The sequence below is a fragment of the Podarcis tiliguerta genome, assembly GCF_965153285.1.
Source record: "Podarcis tiliguerta genome assembly, chromosome: 13".
NCBI classification, from domain to species: Eukaryota; Metazoa; Chordata; class Lepidosauria; order Squamata; family Lacertidae; genus Podarcis; species Podarcis tiliguerta.
This window is the reverse complement of record NC_139546.1, coordinates 47638812-47663243: the sequence shown is the minus strand read 5'-3', so window position 1 is coordinate 47663243 and position 24432 is coordinate 47638812. Positions and strand designations below refer to the sequence as shown.

The window sequence follows — 24432 nt, the reverse complement described above, 5'->3', positions numbered from 1 at the left end:
TCCTTTTGTGGGCGCCTCTGTTTGTGTGGGGGAACCCCAGCCCCCCAAGGAAGGGGTTCTCAGCAAGGGTGGAGCCTGACTGAAGCACAGCCTCTCTCGCCCCCCCCCCCAAACTATACGCTGCGAAGCCACCCCTCACGTCGATCCCTCCTGAGGTGGGGGGGCAGGCAATGGAAACAATTTCTTGGTACGAGGACTCCCCCTTTTAACAACACAGGACACCCCCTTCTGCGCTACCACCCCCACATCCCTCCACCCCCTTTTTTCGGGGGGAGGGTGGAGACTTAACGCCCACGATTTCTTGGGAGGCTTTCCCCCTCACCATCTGGATCATTTTCCTACCCACCCCCCTCGCCATTTCTTCCTCTTACCACCACCCCCGCCGCCGATCATTTCCCATCTGACAGTTCATCTCCCTTCTTGGCCCGGGGGGGGGGGGGAGAGAATTTCACATGTGCTCCTTTGAACACTGCCTTCTGTGGCTTCCCCCCACCCCCTCCTCCCTCGCCCCACCAGATATATAAATATATATACTACTACTATTCCTCCATTTTGGGGGGAGGGGGTTATATGGTCCACAGCCTGCCCTTCCCTCCCCCCCCCCCCTGCAATGTCTGGGTGAGGGTTCACCCGCCGCCGGCTCCCTTGCCTTGCATTTGTTCATCCTCTGACATTTCCCTGGCACCTGAGGTCCTCTCTGCCTTCTGCCATCTCCATTATCCTGGTTCCTTCTACTCATGTTCCGTTCTTCCAGCTGACATTTTCAGCCTCTGCTGGATTTCCACTTGCTCCCCACTCACCTGCCTTCCTCTCCCTTCCTTCCCATCCTCTGTGTTTCATACTATTCCCACCTGATCTCTCCATTTGGAGTCTACCTCTTTTTTTTTGCCTCTGGCTGGGCTTTTCATTTCTCTCTCTCCCCCCCCCCCCAACTCCTTCCACCAGCCTTTATGCTGACACATTTCAGCACTGCTGCTCCCACCGCCGCTTCTTTTTCTCTCTCTTATCCCTGCGGCTCATGTTTCCAGTGGCTATTTTTCTACACAAGCCGTCTTCTCTGGCTTCCTGCTACGCTGGGCTGCATTACCTCTCCGACACGGCCAGGCGATATTCCCAGCTGAGATTCCTTCCCTGTCTATGCGCCCGCTCAAGGCTTGGGTGTGTCTGTTATCTTATCTCGCTTTTCTAGAAGCGTGTGCCTCTTTATTTTCCTCCGCCGGCTCCAGAATAAACTCATGGTAAGTCTGGGAACTGGCCCTGCAATATTCTCCCGCTCTCTTGTGTATATATCTAGATAAATCTAGTCTGTGCATCTGCAAGCTGTTGTTCCCAATTTCTTTTTCTGCATGCCGTAGTCGTGAAATAAATTTGAGACCTGTTCTTTCCCTTCCTGAGCGCTCGATGCTGTATTCCCAAACGTGCCGTTTCTCCTAGAGATTTCTTTCCGTTTGGCAGGGCTGTTTTCTTTGACATTTCGGAGCCAAGGCTTGGTTTGTGCATAGATGGGAATCTGCTTTTTGTCCCCACTGCATCCATTTGTGGGTCTCTTTTGTATGCTGTTTGTGTCCGTCAGAAGAGTAGACTGTGTGTTTCTGTGTCTCCATATCTGCAGGCTACTAAATTATTATGCACATGTCTATGAGCAGCCAGCTAATAAGGAATGCTGGAGTGTGTGTTCAACAACCCCCCCCCCCTTCTACCCCCCTGTGCTAAAACAATGTTTTGCATGTCCACATTTCTGTATATGTGAGGTGTGTGCATGCGCACATAACGCTGACTTAGCGTGCAGTAGTGGTCCCTTCTGCCTCTCGCCTGCTTATGGGTTTTGAGTGCCCTCTTTTTTCCCTGAGATCTATTTGATCACCTGTGTGTACCTTCTGTGTCTGCGATTTTCCGCTTTTCTGCTAGAGTGATGTCAACTTGGCTTCTGCCGCGAATGCGTTCTGCTCCTAACGGAACGGGCTTTCTGGTTCTTGTTTACAAAAATGACCCTACGGTATGTGGCCGGGGTTTGCATGCACATAGCGGTGCAAAGGAACGTACGTGTGTGTGTGTGTGATGCTTATGAGATTGATCCCAATACAGAGCACCAAAGTTAATTCAGTGTACAAACCTTTACGTGCTAAAAGGCATCGCTCTAAGGCTGCCTGCCTGCCTGCCTCTCCCTCCCTGACAACTTCAGTTATGTTTGCCTAAAACCATGTGTCTCTTGGTGCAGGTTGTTCCCTACCCGCTGTACCATGTGGTCTCCTTCGGCAGCCCCGCTGCCTCTCCTCCGCCCTGGGAAGAGGCTCCCCGGTTCCTGTGAGCGCCTCGATTTTCTCTGAACAGTTCCTGATGCGCCCAGCTGGGCACTAAGCAGAGAGGCCTGCAGCGTCGCCTGTTGCAGCCGATGCCTGTCCGAGAACCCCAGCTTCTCCATTCACACGTGGCCTGATAACCACCGCCAAGAACCAGCCGAGCCCTCCAGAAGGCTCGCTGACCGACGCCAGTACCACTGCCTCTTCTCGTCCACCAGGTCCTGGGGAACACAATGTCAAAGTCGCCTGCCAGCTCCCAGACTGTCTACTCTCTGTTATAAGATTCCAAGGAGTTCCATCGACCCGGATAACTCCGCAATTCCTAACCACCGTATATGCCTGTAAACCGAAGGCCTCGCGGCCCTCCCATGCCTGTAATGGCAAGAGGGCCCTTTTAAGCTCTCTTGCCCAAAGCGTGACACCAGCTGGGGAAGGCCGGGAAACAGTCAGTTTGAGTGCTTATCTCCTGTTGCCGAAGACCTCTAGGAAAAGTGTCTCCGATGACAAGGGACCTCTAGGAACTCTGGCATGTTTGGTGCTAGCCAAAGAAATCCTCTTGGTTTCAGAGCCCTCCTTCTTCTATGACTGCAGTCCAAGAACAACTTGAAGACCCCATAGCTCTGTACAGTCAACACCAGCTCGGGTCTTTCGCTCCCAAAGCACGACAGACCGCTAGCCGAAGAACGCTGGGTTTTGGTAGGTGTGACTTTTTGTATGCCCACAGCCGGAGATCTCTGGGAGTGCTGGTGTGCTTGTAGTCAGAAAGCCGTGGAACGGCTGTAGTGTTATTGCATCTCTACCGGCAAAAACAGCAAGAACTCCACGCTTCCGTAATTAAAGACGACCCCCGGGTTCACCTGCAGGTAAAGCAAAGGCTTTGGGGACTCCTGTAGCACGAGGAGTGCAAACTTTTAATACAGGTGTTGCTCTACTGCATGCCTCATAACCACTAAACCTTGGCCTTTTCCTGCAGCCAGCTGCTCTCCTCTGTCCCAGCAAACGGAGAAGCCTCGCGAATCTCTGGTCAGGAAGCCTCCGCCTGCCGGTGGCTCCTTTACATGTCTGCAACCAAAAAAAGCCAGGCCTTGCCCACGCTCTGGCTGTAGCCCTGAAGGCGTAGCTCAGAAGGCCCTCGAGAAGCAGGAAGGGCTTGCCCAATGCCTGGCTGCGAGGAAGGAGGCGTGAAGGGCTGAGGTCTCTCCGTGTGGGGCTGCGCCATGTAGAGGCGCCCCGGAGGGGGAGCGGAGATGCGCGCAGGGACTCGTGGGTAACTGGAGCCCGACAGGCCGGGGAGATACGTTACATGAATGTCCAACGGAGGCAGGTTCGAGTTTGACGATGGCGGCTGCTATGTGGGAGACTGGGAGGAGGGCCGGGCGCACGGCTACGGCGTATGCACAGGCCCCGGGGCCCAGGGGGAGTACAGCGGGCGCTGGAGCCGCGGCTTCGAATCCCTGGGCGTCTACACCTGGCCCAGCGGGAACACCTACCAAGGCCACTGGAGCCAAGGCAAGCGGAGCGGGCTGGGCGTGGAGCGCAAGAGCAAGTGGAGCTACAAAGGGGAGTGGAGTCATGGGCTGAAGGGGCGCTCCGGCGTCTGGGAGAGCCACTCAGGAGTCATCTATGAAGGCATGTGGCGTGAGGGCCTGCAGGATGGCTACGGCATGGAGACGTACGCTGACGGAGGTGAGAGGGCCGATAAAAAGCCCCGAGGCAGGGTGGGGTCCTTTCCACACCATCCCCCTCATTTGTCCTAGTGTCAAGTTGGCAGTAGGCCCATTCCCCACTTCCCCCACCCACCCAAACGCTGTTTTTCGCCATTTTTCCGCTTCCTTCATTGCTTGGCCAACTCTGCCCTTCTCCGATTCCCTAAATCGCTCCGTCGCTCTTGCCACACGGACACTGATAGTTCTTCATCACCCAGCTGTTCTCTCCGTTTCTCCCTCTGTCCATCCATCACAGAGGTGTAGGGGATAGATTGTGAACCCAGGAGTCACGGGTTCAAATCCCTGCTTGGCCATGCAGTTTCATGAGTAGCCTGGAAAATGCCACTCCTCACTTCAACCAAACCCACATTTCACCCCTGAGGATGAAATGCGCTAAACGGATGGGCTCCCCCAAAACCGAAATCAACTCACTCCCACTTCTCCATCTTGTTTCTTTGTTTTTCTCAGTCCTTTCTAAGTGGACGTTCCCCATAAGGCCCACCATTATTTTGCATCCTTATTCCTTATCCCTTCTCCACAAGAAAAGTGTGGCCCTCTGACCCATGTCCCGTTCTCCTAAGAGACACTGTGTGGTCCTCTTGTACCTGGTAGGTTTGGGGGATCATTCCCCTCCTTTCCAGTGGGTCAACTTTCTCTTCCTTTCCCCCACCCCTTGCATCATGCGTCTCCTGCATTCCCTTACCTGTTCACCTGGCTAACCTCTCTCTTTCTCCACAGGGACCTACCAGGGCCAGTGGCAGTCTGGCAAGCGGCACGGCTACGGCGTTCGCCAGAGCGTCCCTTACCGCCAAGCCGCCCTGGTGCGCTCGCCACGCCGCACCTCTCTGGAGTCGCTCCACAGCGAGACCGACCCCAATGCCCCTGCTCCGCCCCTGCCGCCCCCTCCTCTGCCCCCTCCGCCGCTCCCCGGGGACAGCCCGGCCTCGGGGTCCAGGGGCGGCTTTGTTTTGGCCTTCCCCGGCGATCCGGACTTCCCCAAGGGCGCCAAGAAGAAATCGGGGGGCTTCTTCCGGCGTTCCCTGCTGCTGAGCGGGCTGCGGGTGCGCAGGGCCGAGTCGAAGGCCTCCTTGGGGAGCAAGCGAGGGTCCCTCAAGAGCGAGGCCGGGGTCAGCTCGGCCGGGAGCGAGGCCACCACGCTCAGCTACGCTGAGACGGAGCCCCCGGAACTGCCGTCGACGCTGACCATCGAAGGCTCTTCCACCGAGGTCTACGCCGGAGAGTGGCGCGTGGACCGCCGCAGCGGCTACGGGGTCAGCCGCCGCTCCAACGGGCTGCGGTACGAGGGCGAGTGGCTGGGCAACCGCAGGCACGGCTACGGCCGCACGACCTACCCTGACGGCTCCAAGGAAGAGGGCAAGTACAAGCTCAACCGGCTGGTGAGCGGGAAGGTGAAGAACCTCATCCCGCTTCGCCGCAGTAAGGTCAAGGAGAAGGTGGACCGGGCTGTGGAAGTGGCCAGGAGGGCGGTCAGCATGGCCCGGCAGAAGCAGGAAGTGGCCATCGCCAGGTGAGGGCAAAAAAGTTGCTTGTGGGTACGCAGGTGCCGGGAGGCTCCTCCTGTGTTGTTTTATGGGGATGTGGCGCTGAGGTAACCAAGGTCACGCCAGCGAACTCTTTCAAACCGTGTTGGTCTTGAGAGAGAAGGCAGCTCGTAGTTGAACTGTGGAACTCGCTGCTGCAGGAAGCAGTGACAGCCGGCAGTCTAGATCAGCGTTTCCCAACCTTGGGCCTCCAGCTGTTTTCGAACTACAATTCCCATCATCCCTGACCACTGGTCTTGCTAGCTGAGGATTATGGGAGATGTAGTCCAAAAAAAGGCTGGAGGCCCAAGGTTGGGAAATGCTGGTCTAAAATGGCTCTGAAAGAGGATGAGGCAAATTCAGGTGGCTCCTAGTCGCAATAGCTATTCTCTGCCTCCACAGTGAAGAAATAAAGTAAATTTTGAAAGAAAAGTTAATGTTATAATAATATGCAAAATGATATTAACAATAAGCAGTTGATTTTTGGAATCTGCATTACTTCTGAATACTAGGTGCTGCCAACTACAGGAGTAGAGAGTGTTCTTGAGTTCGAATCCTGCCTGTGGATTTTCCACAGGTGTCAGTCACTGTGAGAACAGGGTGCTGGGCTAGATTGGCCATTAACCTGATTCAGCAGAGCTCTTCTTATGTTTGTATGTTTTTACAATGGGAGATGGATCACTTGAGCGGTTTTTTTGGGGGGGGGGGGAGGATTATTTTAAAAGTTGAGAAAGATAAGAGGGTGGAACGAGTTTTCCACGAAGTTAGAAAAGGGCTTACTTGAGCCCATTATGGAAATGCATGCAAATGCTTTGTTGGCTAGCATTGAAACTGAAATTGTGGCAACAGTAACTTTGGAGAAAGGTGAATTGATCTGTAGGGCATTATTGGGAAAACAGGGTGCTTGTTTACGACCGCGCTGGCACATTGACGTTTTTGAGATAGGTCTGAGTGACCCACGCTAAATTTAATATTTGCTTGGGATTAGGGGGCAAATTAAATCTCCGCCTTCGAAAGAAAACGAATTTATTTTGGATTCTAAAATTCATCACCTGGGGACGGCTGTTTTTGTCCCCCACCCCACCCCCCGGAAAGTGTGTCTATCTGATGATTCCTGGCTTCTTCTTCGGAAATGTGGGCCTATGCCTTTTTCTGTCCTGTAAATCTGGACTTAAATAGCCTGAGTCCTTCTGCCTGCCTGCCTAACTTTGCACCCTTCCCTCCAGTTTGGGAGTGCAGGATTATAATCCTGCCGCCCAGCTGAAGTTGGGAGTGCTGCTAGCTGGCTGTGCTCGACTTGTGGTGTTCAAGATAACCATCTTTCCCCTCCCTCACCACAGAGGCAGCCATTTTAAAAGCAGGACTGGCAGAGCTTCCCTTAACCGGATCCCTGTCCCAGAAGTGGACGGATACCTTTATAAGCTCCTCCACGCATGCCGCCTGGGCAGAAAATAAGCTATAAAAGTAATTAACCATAGGTGAGAGAAGACCGTAAAGCCTGTGTGTGTAGTAGTTTGCTTTTCTTAAGCTGGCACTTGGAAGGGGAAAGGAATATCAACTCTTGAGGGGCTGTCCCTATGGACTGAGCCTCAGGACCATCTCTGGCCTTTAAAGTGAAGACATTTTGATGGCTCTTGATGCTTGCCTAGGGCTGCCGCTGCTCAGTTTTATTTCCTCCTCTTTTTTATTTCCCCCCACCTTTTCACTATATATATATATATATATATATATATATATATATATATATATAAAATTTCCCCCCATTTGACTCCATGTGCCTTTTAGATGTTCTTGGCCTTCCCTGCTCATCTGACAGGCTTTCCTCATGGTTCATTCCTCCACTTTAACATCTATTCTTCCTTCTGCTACCTCCTTTAACTTGCAAATCAATTGATTTCCTGCTTTTCACATGCACGCAAAGCTTCAGAAAAGTGTGTGTGGTGTGTGTGGGAGGGGAGAGAAACATAGCTGTCAACGTTTCCCTTTTTTTAAGGGAAATTCCCTTATTCCGAATAGAAAGAAAAGGGAAAATTTGACAGCTATGGAGAAAAAGAAGGGCCATTTATCTCAGTGGCAGAGCATCTCTCTTGCAAACAGATGGTCCCCACTTTCAAAACCCTGGTAAGGTTGGGAGAAGACTCCTGGTATGAAAACCCTGGGGATTCATTGCTGTCAGTCATTGTGAACAATTCTGAGCTAGACGGACCAGTGATCTGACTTGGTGTGAGGCAGATTCCTGAGAGAGAGAAGGGAGAAAAAAGTGTGTGCCTTGTCAGGGCGGAGAACAGGGAGGCAGAGGCTCCGCCAAGGCCTAGCAGCCTGGTGTAGGCTGCCTGGTCTCCTAGGCAACTGGGCAATGGCAAGGTGATTGGCTAGTGGCTGCTATGGCAACAGCAAGCAGCAGCATCTGCTGGGCATGGACCAAGGCTGGGCCGGGATGGAGAGGGGTGGGAGGGGGGGTGGGGATGAGTTGGGCAGGTGTGATCTGCACTTGCCCATGGTGGTAGGGGGAGACCATAGGGTACGTTCCCAGAGGGGAAAGGGTGGGGGAAGTTGGCTTGGAGGCGTAAAAGCCGTAGGACGAGATACAGGGTACGTGGAGGAGGGTGAGGGTGGGGGTGTTGGGTTGTTACGTTGTGCAGAAGCAGACTGTAAGTGTAGGTGGCTCGCAGGTTGCTGCGTGGGTGATCAGAGACAAGGTGTTGTGAGGGTGGGCACGCAGGCTGGTGCGTTCTGCAAGGAGCAGAGCAGGCTGAGGGTGGGAGAGGCACTGGCTGTCGAACGAAGCAGTCTTGGCAAAATTCACTCATATATTTTTTTGGTTAGCTTTGTGAAAACGGTTTTTGAAATGTACTGGGGACGTGCAGCTATTAAAACACCATGCTTAAATGCTGACTCTAAACACGCTCACGAGGAGCCAAGTCTCGCTGACGCCAACAGAATTTACCTCTGAGGCTCTGCTGCTTAGATGTGTTGAACGTGGTGTGTGTGTGTTTCTTTTGGGGTACGGCAAGGGATTGAGGGGTACCTGCCCCCTCATCCTTATCAGCTTCTGGAAATTTGAAATGGTGGCACGATGCCCCTCGCTCAGAGACAGACAGCATGGGGGCAAAAAGGAGGGGGGCTTCCTTTATAGGACTTACTATAAGGAAAAAAAAGAAGCAAAGCGATGCTTTAGCTTCCGGACTTCCTGTGAAAGAGGAGCTGTGTCACAAAAGAAACTGGGACTCGGTTTTCTAGGAGTTGAGGCCGTTTCACGCTTGACACATTTTGCTAGGATCCGATTCCCAGAGGTGTTTGTTTTGCTGCTTTCCATCCAAGGTCTCCCATACAAGGAAAATTAAAAATCTATAGGAAAACCAGCAGATTAGAAAAGTTAGGCAGCTAGCAGACAGAACAAAGACCAGGGGAGAGGAACAAAATAGAAACCACAGTATTGTGTCAAAAAATAAAAAAGAAATCCCACTGGAAAAGGATGGTCTCCATCATCCTTTGGAAGGAGGAGGCGGCTGTGTCTCTTTGGGGCAGTAGATCCTGAAATAAAGTGCCAGAGTTGGTGTATATCCTTTCCCCAAATGGCAGAACGTTCATCGTGTTTGAAGGAGCCCAAAGATAAGTTCTCTGTTTTCTGGGAAATATTTTGAGAAGCAGCAGGTTTCCTAACAGTTATGCATTCTCTAAAAGTCAATAAAATAGCTTGAAGTATTCAAAAGAGTTTCAGAATTAGTTTGCCTGGCGCTACAGTAACCCGGTTTACACATGACACTAAACCATGGCTTGTTTAAGCCACAGTTCATTTAAGTAACTAGGAATTAACCAAAAGTTGTCCCACAGGTGATCAAACAAACAGTAATTTATTTCTCCCCCCAAATTTTCCCCCCAAGACACCCCTCTTGTCTCAGGCATTTATAGCTCCATGAGCTTCTGGGATGGTGAAACAACCCATAGGATTTACTCATGATACCAAGGCCCAGTTAAAATAAACCAAGCTTCGCAAGCCAACAACAATCTATGGCTTTACACTGTGGTTTGTTGGCAGTAACCAAAGTGTGGTTAGGCAATGTTCAGGCAAGCAACCATTCTTTGGTTAACCATAGTTTAACAAACCCCTTAGCATTTTGTGCAAACTAGGTCAGTGGTTTCTAATAGCTATTAGACACATGCAGTTATTATTAATTCACTTTATATCCTCCTTTCCCATGGACTCCTATGTCCAAAGCTGCTTATAATATCAATACAAACAAACAAAACAAACAAGGCAGACACCATGGAAAGCAACAGAACTAAAACTGTAGGTTGAAATTGACACGTTCTTTATCAGTAACATGTTATTGAACCTTAATAGCTTGTCTAAACAAATAATATTTCAGAGCTTGCCTAAACAGGCAGCATGGTGGCTATTGCCAGAGACCGCGTCCCAGAACTTTGGGGCTAAAAGGCCGTCCTCACACCTCCCCATTAAACCTCTGATGATGACTGTGTGGAGATGAGTTTCAAGGCTCTGGCAGGTAGATAGTATATAATGATCAAAATACTATTTAAAAAATTCTTTTAATAGAAAACCCCAAGGCAGGCAACATAAATGACAATGCCTTTGCCAGCCTCCCGCCCTCTGGAAGGTTTCAGGTAGGAGAAGTTGCTTTTGCTGCTACCGTAAAGGCATTTTCACATACAAGAATTCATGAGTTGGTAGGTTGGGGATTGAGTCCGCTGTCTCGGTTTCCTGTCCCCACATACTCATCTCAAGGTCTTCTAAAGTGGCAGTGCCCTCCAGTTTTTTTGGGACCACAACTCCCATCGACCTCTGGCCCTACAAGTCAGAGTTAGATTAGGCAGAGGCCTTCTTGAAAAGCTTTGCCGTTTAGTTGTCCATCTTTATTTATTTATTATCACAATGCCGCACCCCCTTTTTCTGAACCCCAAAGCAAGTAAGTAAAACAAAAGTTTGCAGTGCATAGGAGAAACTATGGCAGGCCAGGTCTGTATGCCTGGTCATTTTGGCCAGTGGAAAACAGGTTGTAGTATTTAGCAATTTGGGGAAGGGAATTAGATTGGTTGTTATCGCTGCGCTGGGCGCTGAGCCTAGGGGGCAATGCAGGGTGCCACAACTATGACGTAGTGTGTTATGCAGAGCAGAAGGTGAGACCGGGGTGTGTGCGCCAAATTTTGGGCTTGCACAGGGTGCCACTGAAATTTGAAAGGCCCAAGTCCGCCATTGCTGGACATAACATTTGACTGGTTGGGGTGCAGGGATCCTGTGGCACTCCAGACATTTTTGCCGGACTACAATTCCCATCAGCCCCAGTTAGTGTGGGTAACGGCTGGAGATGATGGGAGTTGGAGTTCCACAAAGCATCTCGAGCATGGGTAGGCAGACTAAGGCCCGAGGGCCAGATCCGGCCCAACCGCCTTCTAAATCCGGCTCGCGGACGGTCCAGGAATCAGCGTGTTTTTACATGAGTAGAATGTGTCCTTTTATTTAAAATGCATCTCTGGTTATTTGTGGGGCATAGGAATTCATTCATTTTTTCCCTCCAAGATATATTCTGGCCCTCCACAAGGTCTGAGGGGTAGTGGAGCGGCCCCCTGCTGAAAAAGTTTGCTGACCCTTGATCTAGAGGGCCTCAAGTTCTTCAGCCTTGCATTAGACTGTATGAGGCAGAACTCCTCAGGCAGCTGATTTGGGTGTCATTTTAAAAAAGTTCTAGATTCAGATAGGTAGCCGTGTTGGTCTGACGCAGTCGAAATATATAAAAACAATAAAGTATTGTAGCACCTTAGAGACCAACTAAGTTTGGTCTTGGTATAAGCTTTGATGTGCATGCACACTTCCTTTTTATTTGTTTATATATTTCGATATTTTAAAAGTTGTACCGTATTTTTTGCTCTATAAGACTCACCTTTTCCCTCCTAAAAAGTAAAGGGGAATGTGTGTGCGTCTTATGGAGCGAATGCAGGCTGTGCAGCTATCCCAGAAGCCAGAACAGCAAGAGGGATTGCTGCTTTCACTGCGCAGCGATCCCTCTTGCTGTTCTGGCTTCTGAGATTCAGAATATGTTTTTCTTGTTTTCCTCCTCCAAAAACTAGGTGTGTCTTGTGGTCTAGTGCGTCTTATAGAGCGAAAAATACAGTATTTTGTTTCCTGACTGCCAGGAAAGGGGAGGCATTTGGTTTTCTGTCCCAGTTGACAAAGTAACTTGGTTGGCCTTGTGTACAATACACCTTGAATTTTATTTATTTATTGTTTTGGAAGGGGGGAGATCAGCAGTTGCTGCTCTGCTTGAGGCTGCCAATATGTTTTGGGCAGGCCTTGAGGGTATCGTGAGAAAAATGCCCACATCTCCACCTCAAACATGCAGTTCTCTGAAGCCCTCCTTTCCTTGCAGAGCCGCTGACGCTCGTCTGAAGGCTGCCGCTGCTCTCGGTGCAGCTGAGAAGGCCCTGGAAGCCGCCCGCCTGGCCAAAATTTTGGCTCAAGAACTGCAGCCCATCTTAGCCGAGCCAGGTGAGAGATATTTGGAATGGTTTGGGGGGAGAGTGGGGGTTTATCCTGGAAATAAATGCCTCTCTGGCCAATATTCCGGGAGGAACGTTTTGGGGGTTACACTATGTCTGACTGTCTTTCTTCCAGGTGGATATGGGGTGGTGAAATTTGACTGGGTTTGCATGCAAAAGGCAAAACGTACCTAACACGTGAAATCCGCACATATCTGAATTTTGCAGTGCAGTTTTCCGGCCAAGAAATGTGGGCAGAAAATCCTCCCAAAGTGTGGATGGAGATGCATTAGATCAGATTAGATTATTGGGGGGAAATTGCTTCGCATGTTTGTGTACAAAATTTCAATCTGCGTTGAAACGCTGAGGAATTTCCACGAGGAATGGATTTGCCGGCTGCTGTGGGAAAATGGAGAACTGGACATGAGATGACTTCGTGGAGGACAAAGGCTATCAAAAGCTATGCTCTAGCTTTGCAGTCATAGGCGTTCCGTCTCTGAATACCAGCTGCTGAGAATCGCAAGAGGGGGAGAATGTGGCTGCGACCACGTCAGGCTTGCAGGCTTCCTCCAAGCATCTGGTCTGTCGCTGTGAGAACAGGATGCTGGTTTAAACAGGCTGTTGGCCTCATCCTGCAAGCTCTTCTTCAGTTCTTAATATTGGGAAAATGAGAAACTGAGAAACAAAAATTGGCAGATTCATCCATCCTTACTTCCATTTGTTTCCTTGGGAACATTTTTTTCTGTAAAGGTAAAGGGACCCCTAACCATTAGGTCCAGTCGTGACCAACTCTGGGGTTGCGGCGCTCATCTCGCTTTATTGGCCGAGGGAGCCGGCGTACAGCTTCCGGGTCATGTGGCCAGCATGACTAAGCCGCTTCTGGCAAACCAGAGCAGCACACGGAAACACCGTTTACCTTCCCGCTGGAGTGGTACCTATTTATCTACTTGCACTTTGATGTGCTTTTGAACTGCTAGGTTGGCAGGAGCAGGGACCGAGCAACGGGAGCTCACCCCGTCGCGGGTATTCGAACCGCCGACCTTCTTGATCGGCAAGTCCTAGGCTATGTGGTTTAACCCACAGCGCCACCTGCGTCCATTTTTTCTGTAAGAAGTGCTTTTTATTTTGCCTTTCAAGAGGAATTGGGGTGTACGTGTGCGACCCCTGCATTACATAGGGTATTTCTTATCTTATTTTCTGGAGTCCATGGATTGATCTTGGTCTGACACAGCAGAGAGGTTGGGATTTTGGTGCAATGTGAGGATTTTGTGTGTGGTTTCTACCATAAATCGGCTTTTTGCCCTAGACTTCTCCCTCCCTCTCTCCTGAGAGACGCACAGCCCGCTCAGTAATCCTGGTTTCTATCCCTAATGCTACTGCAAGCTCTTTGAAGGCAGAGGTCTTTCTGTTTTGCCTGAGGGACTCTGCAAAGTCCCAAATGTGTTGATGGTGTTCTATCTCTTTCTCTCTGTGTGTGTCTCCCATGTGTCCTGCCTTGAGCTCCTTGGAATGGCAGGAGCCAGAGTCAGGTGAAGGCTGGCAATTTTAAAAACCCACCAGTGTCTTTATTCAAAGAAACCAAAACAGCACAGGCCTAGCGATCCCATCAGCTCTTCCCTGTAGGTCTTGCCCCAGGGAGGTGAGGACTAAAAGTCCCCCTGTGTTCCCACAGCTCCCAAAGTCCACCGCTCTCTGGGGTAGAATCATAGAATCATAGAGTTGGAAGAGACCACAAGGGCCATCGAGTCCAACCCCCTGCCAAGCAGGAACCACCATCAGAGCACTCCTGACATATGGTTGTCAAGCCTCTGCTTAAAGACCTCCAAAGAAGGAGACTCCACCACACTCCTTGGCAGCAAATTCCACTGTCGAACAGCTCTTACTGTCAGGAAGTTCTTCCTAATGTTTAGGTGGAATCTTCTTTCTTGTAGTTTGGATCCATTGCTCCGTGTCCGCTTCTCTTGGGTGGTTTTCCCAAGCAATCGGAGACTGTGTCTGAGCGCAACCAGTCGTTCCTCTGCTCTTTTCACTCCTCTGTGTGTTCTGGGAGACCAGGGAGAGGGAAGCTGTTTGCAGCAGGAGGGGGAGACTCCCTGGTTTCTTCAGCAGCCTGACTCACCTCTGTCTCCTGCCCCTCTCCTCTCCTGCCTCTGAGTCTGGACTGCTGTCTGCCCCAGCCTCTCCCCACTCACAAAGCCCTGTTTCCTTTTCACCTTCTGTGTGCCCCACCACCAACCCCCTGCTTCTGAGTCTTCTTTCCTTGGGGGTTCCCCAGCTTGTGCCCCCCCTCTCTGCATCCAGCCGTGTCAATGACACGGAGGAAATAAATGTGACAGATAAAATTTCTAACCATAGTCACTTACCCCATTGGAAGTTGAGATGCCTGGATCTTAGTTCAGGGAAAAGGGCTCTCTCCAGCTCAGAAGTGCATGCAAAAGGTGGCAGGTTTAAATCCTTGAATAGGTTTAGGAAGAACTCCTGCATTAAAGCCTGGAGAGTTGCAGATTAACCCAATCTCCTGGCTCAGGAAAAGGCCGCTTCTTGTGTTGCCAGCTCTGCCCTTCTTCTTCTTTTTGAAATCTTTTTTAATTGCAAAATATAAATTCTTTATATAATCAATCCATGAGATTCTCTGAATCTCGTGACTCCCCTCCCCTTACATGGGTCCTAATAACAATTTTTTTACCGGTCTACATATCAATATATTCTCCATACTTCTCATAACTATGTTACACATAAACCTCGTTGCTTTACAAGTGATTCTTAAAGTCCAGCTAACGTTTTAATTTGCTTACGGTGTTCTCTTAGGTAAATTATTAATTTTCCCCATCTTGATTCCTGAGTCTCCCAGTTAATTTTGTCATCTTGGCATAGTCCAGCTTGCCATTTTTCCTTAGTTGGAATTGTTACTACTTTCTATCTTTGGGCTAATAACAGTCGTGCAGCTGTTGTCGCATACATAAAAAGTCTTTTCTGTTCTTTTGGGATCTTGGTACCTATAATTCCTAATAAAAAGGCTGCTGGTTTTTTAAAAACAAAAGTTATTTTAAGCATTTTCTTCAATTCATTATATATCATTTCCCAAAATGATTTTGTTATCTTACACTACCACCACATATGATAAAAGGCACCCTCTTTCTCTTTACACTTCCAGCAGCTATTTGAACTTGTATACGTTTTAGCTAACTTAGTAGGAGTCAAATACCACCAGCCAGCTCTGCCCTTCTTGCTCTCTTCCACCTGGAGACAGAATCCCAATTGCAAGCCCTTCCACCACGCGCCCCAGCTCCCAGCCACCCTGGTTACTGTACCTCGCAATGCCCCACTTCCTGTGCCTCTGAACCAAGGGCTCTGAACCCCTGGCTCCTCCTGCTCTAACCACTAGGCTCCTCTCCTTCCCCAGAGCCCCGCGGCCGGCTAGATTCGGAAGGCACCGACACGGACTTCCAGGAGTACGACAGCCCCCGGGTCTACGAGAACGGCATCACCCCCTCCGACGTCACCCCGGACCCGAGCCTGCCCCCCAGCTACCCTCCGACGCCGCTGCAGCCCTGGCGGGGGGACCCTCGGCGGACTTGGCCCCCCCTGGAGAATGGAGGCCCCCGCCAGCACCTCCCCCCGGAGGCCTCCGACCCCGAGGACGAGTGGGGCTGCCGGGGGAGCTTCCCTTCCCGGACACCGGGGTTCGTCCCCGAGGGGCTGTGGGAGGGGGAGCAGGAGCAGCTCAGCAGCTACGAGGCGGAGGAGGAAGATTACGAAGGGGCGCCCCCACGGCGCCCCCAGCTGGGCAGCCCCGCCAGCGGCAGTTCCGGCAGTCTCCGGGAGGAAGAGGAGGAGGAGGAAGAGGAGGAGGAGCAAGGAGCAGCGGCTTCCAGGCCTTATCCTGCGGAGACCCAGGTGGAGCCAACGCCGGTAGGAGGTCCGGGGGCCCCAGAGGTGGAGAGCGAGGAACTGCCTGGGGGTACGGGGCCCTTCGTGGCAGAGAGAGAGGAGCCCCCTGGAGCTGTGCGGAGAAGGCAGAGGCAGGTAAGAGCACCGGTCGTATGACTTTCCTGCTGCCGTAGCCCCACTAGGCTGCATAGGGTGTGAAACAGGACGGAGGTGCCTTGGATTGTGGCCCCCTCTCTCCTCAGGGGCCACATGGGGCGCCCAGCTCCCCAGTCTTATCAGCAGAGCGTTACCTCTGGTGACAGAAATGTCCCAATTTTGCTTCTTCCAGTTAAAACTTAGGTGGGGAGACTTTTTCGCTCCCAGGGCCACATGGCCAGGGAGGGGAATCTTCCAGGGGCCACATGCCAGTGGTAGGTGGGGACTGGGGCAAAAGTGGGCAGGGCAACAGCTGTGTTTTTACACATAGGTAAAGGTAAACGGAACCCTGACCGTTGGGTCCAGTCATGGCCAACTCTGGGGTTGCAGCGCTCATCTCGCTTTATTGGCCGAGGGGGCAGGCATACAGCTTCTGGGTCATGTGGCCAGCATGACTAAGCCGCTTCTGGCGAACCAGAGCAGCGCACGGAAACGCCGTTTACCTTCCTGCCGGAGCGTTATCTATTTATCTACTTGCACTTTGAGGTGCTTTCGAACCTCGGTTGGCAGGAGCTGGGACCAAGCAAAGGGAGCTCACCCCGTCGCAGGGATTCGAACCGCCGACCTTCTGATCGGCAAGCCCTAGGCCCTGTGGTTTAACCCACAGCGCCACCCGCGTCTCGTTTTTACACATACAAACCTCTGTATCCAGAGGTACTATCAGAGTTCAAGGGCTCATTCCAGGCAGGCAAAACCCCTCAGGGAGGGTGATGGGCCCGATTAAGTGTTGTGGCCAAGGGGGCGGGGAAACTATTAGTGGGCGGGGCCAGGGCCAAAAGTGGGGCGGGGCTATGAATGCCAAGAGGCATTGCCACGGACAGAAAGACTCAAAAGATGGTGTGAAATAGCACCAGTGAGGGGGGGAGAGGTGGCTTGAGAGATTCCAAAGGGCCAGAAAGAGGGGCCCAGGGGCCACATTTTTTTTACCAGGCCTCAGGTTCCCTGCTCACCCACCTCTCTTTTAAAGGAGGAGGAGGAGGTGGGAAATAGCTTTTTTCTGCCATGGAGATTTGCTGCCAGAGACAGCAAAATTGTGTTGGATGGTGTAAGGCAGCTTCCACAGCAGGGAAAGGATCCACATTTATGTTTATAGGAGAAGCCGACGGAGGGAAGCTGGGACTTTTGCCCTCGGGAGAGTGAGGCCTAGTGAGCCCCCTGGAGAGGCATGTTTGGGTATTGCAGAACATGTTGCTTCTGTGCTGTTATAACTGCAAACACACAGGCATTGCTGCGATTTCTAAAAAAGGGTTTCCACCATTGCGTGTGTTTTGGCAGTTGATTAGTAGGCAGGCCATGAGCACGTCAAGTTGTCCCTCGAACGCTGAGGAAAAACTAAGCCAGTGGAACATCTAGATCATAAAAGGCACAAAACCTCTGTTTAAAGGGGTCAGGACGACGTTTTTGTGGCACAAAATAGGCTGTGTGTTAACCGTCCATTTCAGCCCTTCATTGGTGGTCTTTTTCTCCCCAGTGATGTGGAAAATGCGGTTATATACGGTATATATAAATTAGGGTCACTCTTTCTCAGATTTGAATAGAGTAATGGCCTTGGAAGATTTTATGAATCCCTAGAGCGAGGGTGAGGAACCTGAGGCCTGTGGCCCTTATGTGGCCCTCCAAGCTTTCCAACCTGGCCCTTGAGAGTCTCCCAAGCCACCCCTCTCACCAGGCCTACTTGGCAACCTCACTCAAGTGTTTCAGTCTGTGGCAATACCTCTTGGCTGGAGGCCACCGGCTGGATGATACCTGGTTCTCAACATCACGATATATCACCAGCTAAATATTGCGATACACCAATATATCACAACATCTGAAGTAAGGATGGAGCTCTGTAGAGACATTGGCTGGTTTCAGAGTTTTTCCTGCATTGCGATTTTTGCATAGCATACACATCATGATTTGCGATATAATGCCGGGTCAAAAATTATGAATGATATCACAATATGGACTGGTTTTGGATGATATGTTGATATATTGCTCAGCCCTAGGTGGGAGTGTGGAAACTAGGGACCTGTGCAAGGCTCACCTTTGCATTCATAGCCCCGCCCACTTTTCCCTCTGGGCCCCGCCCACTGCTGGCTTCTCCTTCCTTTGGCCCTACAGAGCCAGCTAATTAATCCTGTATTTGCACTTGGTGCCTGTCTATTCACTGCTTCTAATGAAGTTATGAAATTTGGGGGGGTGTGGGGTGAATGTCCTGCTTCACATTTCTCCTCCACCCCTGTCTCGCTCAGCCCCATCTTCTGCTGCTCCCTCTGGTCTGGGGCACTAGGAACCCAGAGGACGACTCGGCACCCAGCTCCCATAACCCAGTTTGCACCCGCAGCCATCTGGGATTCTCAGGTGTCATGCAGCTTAAAATCCCTGGGCTGAGTAGCAGCGAAACCAAAAACTGGGGCAGTAGAGCTTCGCTGTGCTGTCTCTCAGTATCTCTTTAAGGTAGGGTCTCCCCAGAGGGCTACAGAAGCCCTGCAGAGGCTTGGAGATTTGCCCTGGTGTTTTGAACACAAGAGTATGGTGGGAATCGCAGCGTCGAGCTGTAATCTACAGAAAGAAAAAAGTGCTTTTCTCTGCATACACAGATGTTCCCACCCCCCAAATATTCCCCTTTTATAAAGCAGGGGATCGAAACACCCCTAAACCTCTTTTCCCAGCACCCCACCCCACATTCAGACTCTGTATCTGTGCCCCTCTTGCATGGAGCTAGGAATAAGACCCGGGAGTCCTTGCTCCATGCTGACCCCATAGGTCCGACCTACTTCCTCCGAGGAAGCAACAGTTAAATTGTTAGGTCTTAAAGGTGCCACAAGACACCATTTTTTGCTGCAAAGGACTGGGAGCAATTAGATCCTAGCTAGTTCCCTTCCTGTGGGTCCTCATCAGAACCTTTTGCCCTCTATCCTCTCAGCCTATTTCCTGAAACTAATATTCCGTTGCTTCCTAGGCCCCACTGCCCTCGAGAACAGAGTGTCTGGCTTCCACTGCTGTCCCCTTCCGTTGTTTTCTCTTCCTTCCTCCCTCCATTTTCTCTGTTTCTTGAGCTCCACGTTTTGTTCTTGAGTTCCTTTCCCCCCCTTCCCTGGACCTAGAAGTGATGATACTGGCAGGAAGGAATGGGAGGGGCCGGAGCGGTGGGGGGAGCCTAAGTGCCCGGCCTCCAATGGGGATTGGCCGGCATTCTTCCTCCCGTCTCATAGCAACCAGCATCCCGCACTCAGCAGCATCCCTCTCTGGTCCCTCCTTCCCTACTGCAGCAACGCTTGGCCCTGCCCATCGCTGGAGAGCCGCAGTGGGGGACACTGGGAGTTGCTGGCAAGCAGGACTGCGGGTCATAAATAATCCAGAGGTCCTGGTCGGGAACAGCAAAGAGGGCAGAGCTGCGTCCAGCCCCCCCAGGGGCCGCTCTCCCTTTCCCAAAGAGCTCAGGAAGAGTAAACGATCATCAGGTATCCGGGCGAAGGGTCCATTTGGATATTTGCCCACCCTTTGTAGTTGTCAAGAGCCATGTGGACACCCCACACCCGTCCGGTGTGTTGTGCCTCCCCCCCCCCCCATTTAACACAGCCCCACGCGGCTGGCTGGAATGCTGACTCCTGAGTAATTCCACCCACTGTTCATTTAAGAGGGGAATTTCCTCCTCTCCTGCCGGGAGGAGGAAAAAAAGCTAGCCCCTCCTCTTCCCAGCAAGGAGGCTGGGGGTGCCTGATCAGCACCCACCCATCGCCTTCCCGAATAACCCCCCCCCTCTCACTGCAGCAAGAAGGGGAATGCGAGAGGAGGGCTCGCTACACAGTCCGTCCTAAAACCAGAGCACTTGAGCTGAAGAAGGGTTTTGGCCAAAGCTCATCACGACTCAATATTCCGATTCAAACTCCTCAGCAGGGCCCTTCCTCGGCCTGCCGGCCCCCAGAATCTGGGGCTCAGATATATCGCTCCTGGACAGGGAGGCTCCATTTTGATACTGCTTACAGAGCACTCTTACGAGGCGTGGCTTTAGGGGAACTGAAAACGGGCAGGAAGCAATGCCAAAACTACCATTTGCCAGCTGCGCTGTCGAGCCTTCCCCAGGGAGACATGGTGGGTGATGTCTGCACCCTTTTCACCCAGGATGATGATGATAATAATAATAATAATAATAATAATAATAATAATAATAATAATTATTATTTATACCCCGCCCATCTGGCTGAGTTTCCCCAGCCACTCTGGGCGGCTTCAAATCAAGTGTTAAAAACAATACAGCATTAAATATTAAAAACTTCCCTAAACAGGGCTGCCTTCAGATGTCTTTTAAAGATAGGACAGCTGCTTATTTCCTTCACATCTGAAGGGAGGGTGTTCCACAGGGTGGGCGCCACTACCGAGAAGGCCCTCTGTCTGGTTCCCTGTAACCTCACTTCTCACAATGAGGGAACCGCCAGAAGGCCCTCAGCGCTGGATCTCAGTGTCCGGGCTGAACAATGGGGGTGGAGATGCTCCTTCAGGTATACAGGACTGAGGCCGTTTAGGGCTTTCAAGGTCAGCGGCACCAACACTTTGAATTGTGCTTGGAAACGTACTGGGAGCCAATGCAGATCTCTCAGGACCGGTGTTATGTGGTCCCGGCGGCCACTCCCAGTCACCAGTCTGGCTGCCGCATTCTGGATTAATTGCAGTTTCCGGGTCACCTTCAAAGGTAGCCCCATGTAGAGCGCATTGCAGTAGTCCAAGCGGGAGATAACTAGAGCATGCACCACTCTGGCGAGACAGTCTGCGGGCAGGTAGGGCCTTAGCCTGCGTACCAGATGGAGCTGGTGAACAGCTGCCCTGGACACAGAATTAACCTGTGCCTCCATGGACAGCTGTCAGTCCAAAATGACTCCCAGGCTGCACACCTGGTCCTTCAGGGGCACAGTTGCCCCATTCAGGACCAGGGAGGGATGGGGGAACCTGATCTCCAGGTGGACTCGTAGCTCTCATCAGCCCCCGTCAACATGGCCAGGGGAGCAATGGCTGGAGGGGGGCTGGTTCCCCATTCCTGTTCTGCAGCCACCCAGCTCAGAGCTGTACCCGCCCCGCCCCCAATTTGAAAACTCTTTGCACCTTCCCTACCCAAGAATCCTGGGAATTTTTGCCACAGTGCTATGAATTTATTTGGCCCTGACCCTTCCTTAGCAATCCTCGGTTGGGTTTATTTTATAGAGTGGTGCCCCGCAAGACGAATGCCTCGCAAGACGGAAAACCCGCTAGACGAAAGGGTTTTCCGTTTTGGAGGTGCTTCACAGGACAAATTTCTCTATGGGCTTGCTTCGCAAGGCGAAAATGTTGCGATTCCTGGGGTTTTTTTCTCGCTCCGCACCCCCTTTTTCTAAGGCACTAAGCTGCTAATAGCCTTTTAGCAGCTAATCCGCTAATCCCTTAAGCCTTTAATAGCCGCTAAACTGCTAATAGCGCTAATCCGCTAATCCGCTAATGGGGTTGCTTCGCAAGATGAAAAAACCGCTAGACGAAGAGACTCACGGAAGGGATTCTTTTCGTCTTGCGAGGCACCACTGTATTACATTTTCCCCCACTGCTCTTCGTTGCAAACCACACCAGGAGAATATCGAGAGGAAACAGGCCTTCAGGTTTTGGGGTCCCCAAATCATTTAGTCATTTGCAATGTCAACGTACATGCCTTGAATAGGGCTCAGAAACAAATAGCTTGTTCCAATGATTACGGTAATCTGAAGGCTTTGTGTTCACAGTCTGAAGACATTTTGTCACTCCTAAATGTTTGTATCGGCACCAGTGATACCTGTACTCAGAAATATGCAAGTAAACGTTTTTTTAAAAGAGGGGAGAGAGAATCGAGCGCGAATGTTCTGCGGAATGTTTGAATCTGTGCGAAATTTCGTTTTAAGTTTTCGGCGGATGTGGGCCGGTCTTTCTGCCTGACTCCTCCCCTTTCCCCCTTCTCTCTCTTCCAGGGAGCCCACCCATTGGTCGTTGCTGCTGTCCTGTTGATTGATGTGAGCCTGGCCTACCTGTTCTCCCTCCTCCTCACTTGAGATGGGTGGGGGCAGAGGGGGTGCCTTTGACCCCATTCCCCCCCCAATGCCCCACGATGACGGTTTGGTAACAGACTCCGATCTCCTCCATCCTCTGCCTTTCTTCCTGGAACCCCCCCTTTCTCTTTTTTCACTCGTCTTTACACCCCCCAAACCCTTTGCTGCCTCCTTCCCCCCTCCTTGACCTTTCTAGATTGTTTACATACGAAGGGCTCTCTTTCTACTGGAGATTTCACTGTTTTTTCTTGCTCTTTTTTCCTGGTCTTTTCACCACAGCTCCATAATCCATCTTTCTTAACCCACACTTTGAAACTCGGGGCGGGTGGGGGGGGGGTCTTTTCACAATTATCTTAATGTGGGGAGTCGAGACCAAGGGGGCACGTTTTGAGCCCTGTGGGGTTTTAAAACATTTTTGGGGACCACGGACTGTAGGGGACCCCAGTCTTGCCTGCCTGCCATGAAATTGCATCCCCGTTGTCTCCTAAGGAGTCGATTCAGAACTCTGCCCCCACCGTCTAAGGAAGATTTGGGGGGGTTGATACTTAACAAAGCCCTACCCGCAACCATTCCAGTACACATTAACATTAACCCCCCCTCAAGAGATGCTCCACACAAGTATAAAGAAGGGGGTGATCTGTTTGCTTAAAGAAAAGGGTATCCAATTCGTATTTTGTTCCCTCCTCACATTTTTTTTTCCTACCAGCAGATGGCGCCGAGAGAAATTGGACACCCATCCCAAGAATGGGGCTCCTTTTAAACAGAGTTTGCAAAATCCTTGCTCCCCCTTTTTTCCACATCCATATTCTCACTTTCTATCTCTCTCTCTCTTTCTGTCTGCCACATCCTTTCCCTGAGGGAACCGGAACCTTCTTTTCAAACAAAAACAGACAAAAGAAGAAACAAAAAACAAAAAAAGGAGAACTTTTTATTTACGCTTTTATAAACCTTTTTCTCGCAGCGTTTGAATAATTAAAAATAAAAACACTATAAATTAACGAGAGGGTGAAAGGGAGATTCCTGTTAGCTTCGGAGAAGGGGGTAGGTGTTTGATTCCCATATACAGGAAGTCCCGATACGGAAAAGGGGGCATTTGCTAGGCCATACTAGGAATTGCCCTTTTTTCCCCTTGCAGCAGAATTGTGATAGGCAAAAGGTAGGGTGCCCTGCTGTGTATATGACAGGTGGGGGCGTAGCACCTTGGGGTGCCCCTCTGCCACCCCTGCACGGGGCGAGGGTGGCACGAGGCCAGCGTAGGGGCGAAAGGAGGGCGTCCCGCCCCGAAGGAGGTTTGGAGAATGAAGGGCCTGACCGTGAGGAGAGGGGAGATCTTGCCTTCTAGAGGGTATAAGAGTTGACCCCTATGGGGGCAAAAGTTGTGTGCCTTTGGAAAGAAGTGCAATAGGAGAGACCCTGCAATAAAGGGGCTGAAAAGAGGAAGTCCCGCCTTTTTCAGGGCGCTCAAGAGTGCAATACAGGAAGTCCTGCCTTAACTGAGGGCAAGGAGAGGCAATTTAAGGGCAAAAGAAAATAAAAATAAATAAAAAAAGAGGGCTTTAAAGGGAGTCAGGTGGGGAGGCTCGGTGGGCCCCCCCTGCTGCATCCCTTCATGTTCTGGGTGACTGGGAACCAGAGAGGAGAATCGGTAGATACAGGATGACGACGGAGGTCCTCTAGTGTATTTTTGGGGGTGTCCTCCACAAGGAATCTCCCGCTCAGCCCCTCCCTGGATTCTGCATGAGGAAGCGACTGATCCTTTGCTGCGTGCTGTGTATACTGAGAATGTCTGTATAGCCGACAAAAAAAAAAAAAAACTGGAAAAAAAAATCCCTTCCCTAGAGTTTTCTACCGCCTGCCCCCACCCCGTCTCCTCCAGTGCTTTGCTCCGGCCTTGATCCGAAGACTTCCCTTCCCTTCCCTGCCCTCTCTCCCTCTTCTTCCTGGTTTGCCTTTTTGACTGGATATTTCTTATTTCGTGTCTTTGGGATTGACAAAAAAAAAAACATTAAATAAGTCTTGCAGGAAAAAAAATAATTTAATAAAAATATATTAATAAAAAGCTTGGAAACGGAAGGGTGTTTCGTTTGGGGGAGCTATACCATGTGGAGTGATAACAGGAATATGTTTTAATTTCACACCACCCCAATCTCGTGAGTGGCGTGAGATTCCAGGAACACCAGGCATGCTTATCAGAGTCCGTGTTTCCTTCTGAAGCACAGCAGAGACTCTGGTGTCTTTATGATACATGGTTTTATTTACACTTGCCTCCAACCTGAAC

The 24432-nt window shown here is 50.9% G+C and overlaps 2 protein-coding genes across 2 annotated transcripts in view; both read left to right on the top strand.

The window, feature by feature from the left end:
* The window catches only part of LOC310663121 (dehydrogenase/reductase SDR family member 4-like), a 36501-nt gene extending 25018 nt beyond the window's left edge, over positions 1 to 11483 (top strand). The window contains exon 7 of the mRNA XM_083410756.1: positions 11416 to 11483. Coding sequence (XP_083266882.1) covers positions 11416 to 11468 — 53 coding nt within the window. The 3' untranslated portion in view covers positions 11469 to 11483. The remainder of the gene's footprint in view (positions 1 to 11415) is intronic.
* JPH4 (junctophilin 4) lies at positions 310 to 23152 on the top strand. The gene is made up of 6 exons (XM_083410330.1): positions 310 to 1238; positions 2219 to 3986; positions 4745 to 5534; positions 11934 to 12052; positions 15446 to 16068; positions 22077 to 23152. The coding sequence occupies exons 2-6, from the start codon at positions 3608 to 3610 to the stop codon at positions 22155 to 22157; spliced, it is 1992 nt and encodes a 663-aa protein (XP_083266456.1). The 5' UTR covers positions 310 to 1238; positions 2219 to 3607; the 3' UTR covers positions 22158 to 23152.
* Positions 23153 to 24432: the final 1280 nt, after the last annotated feature.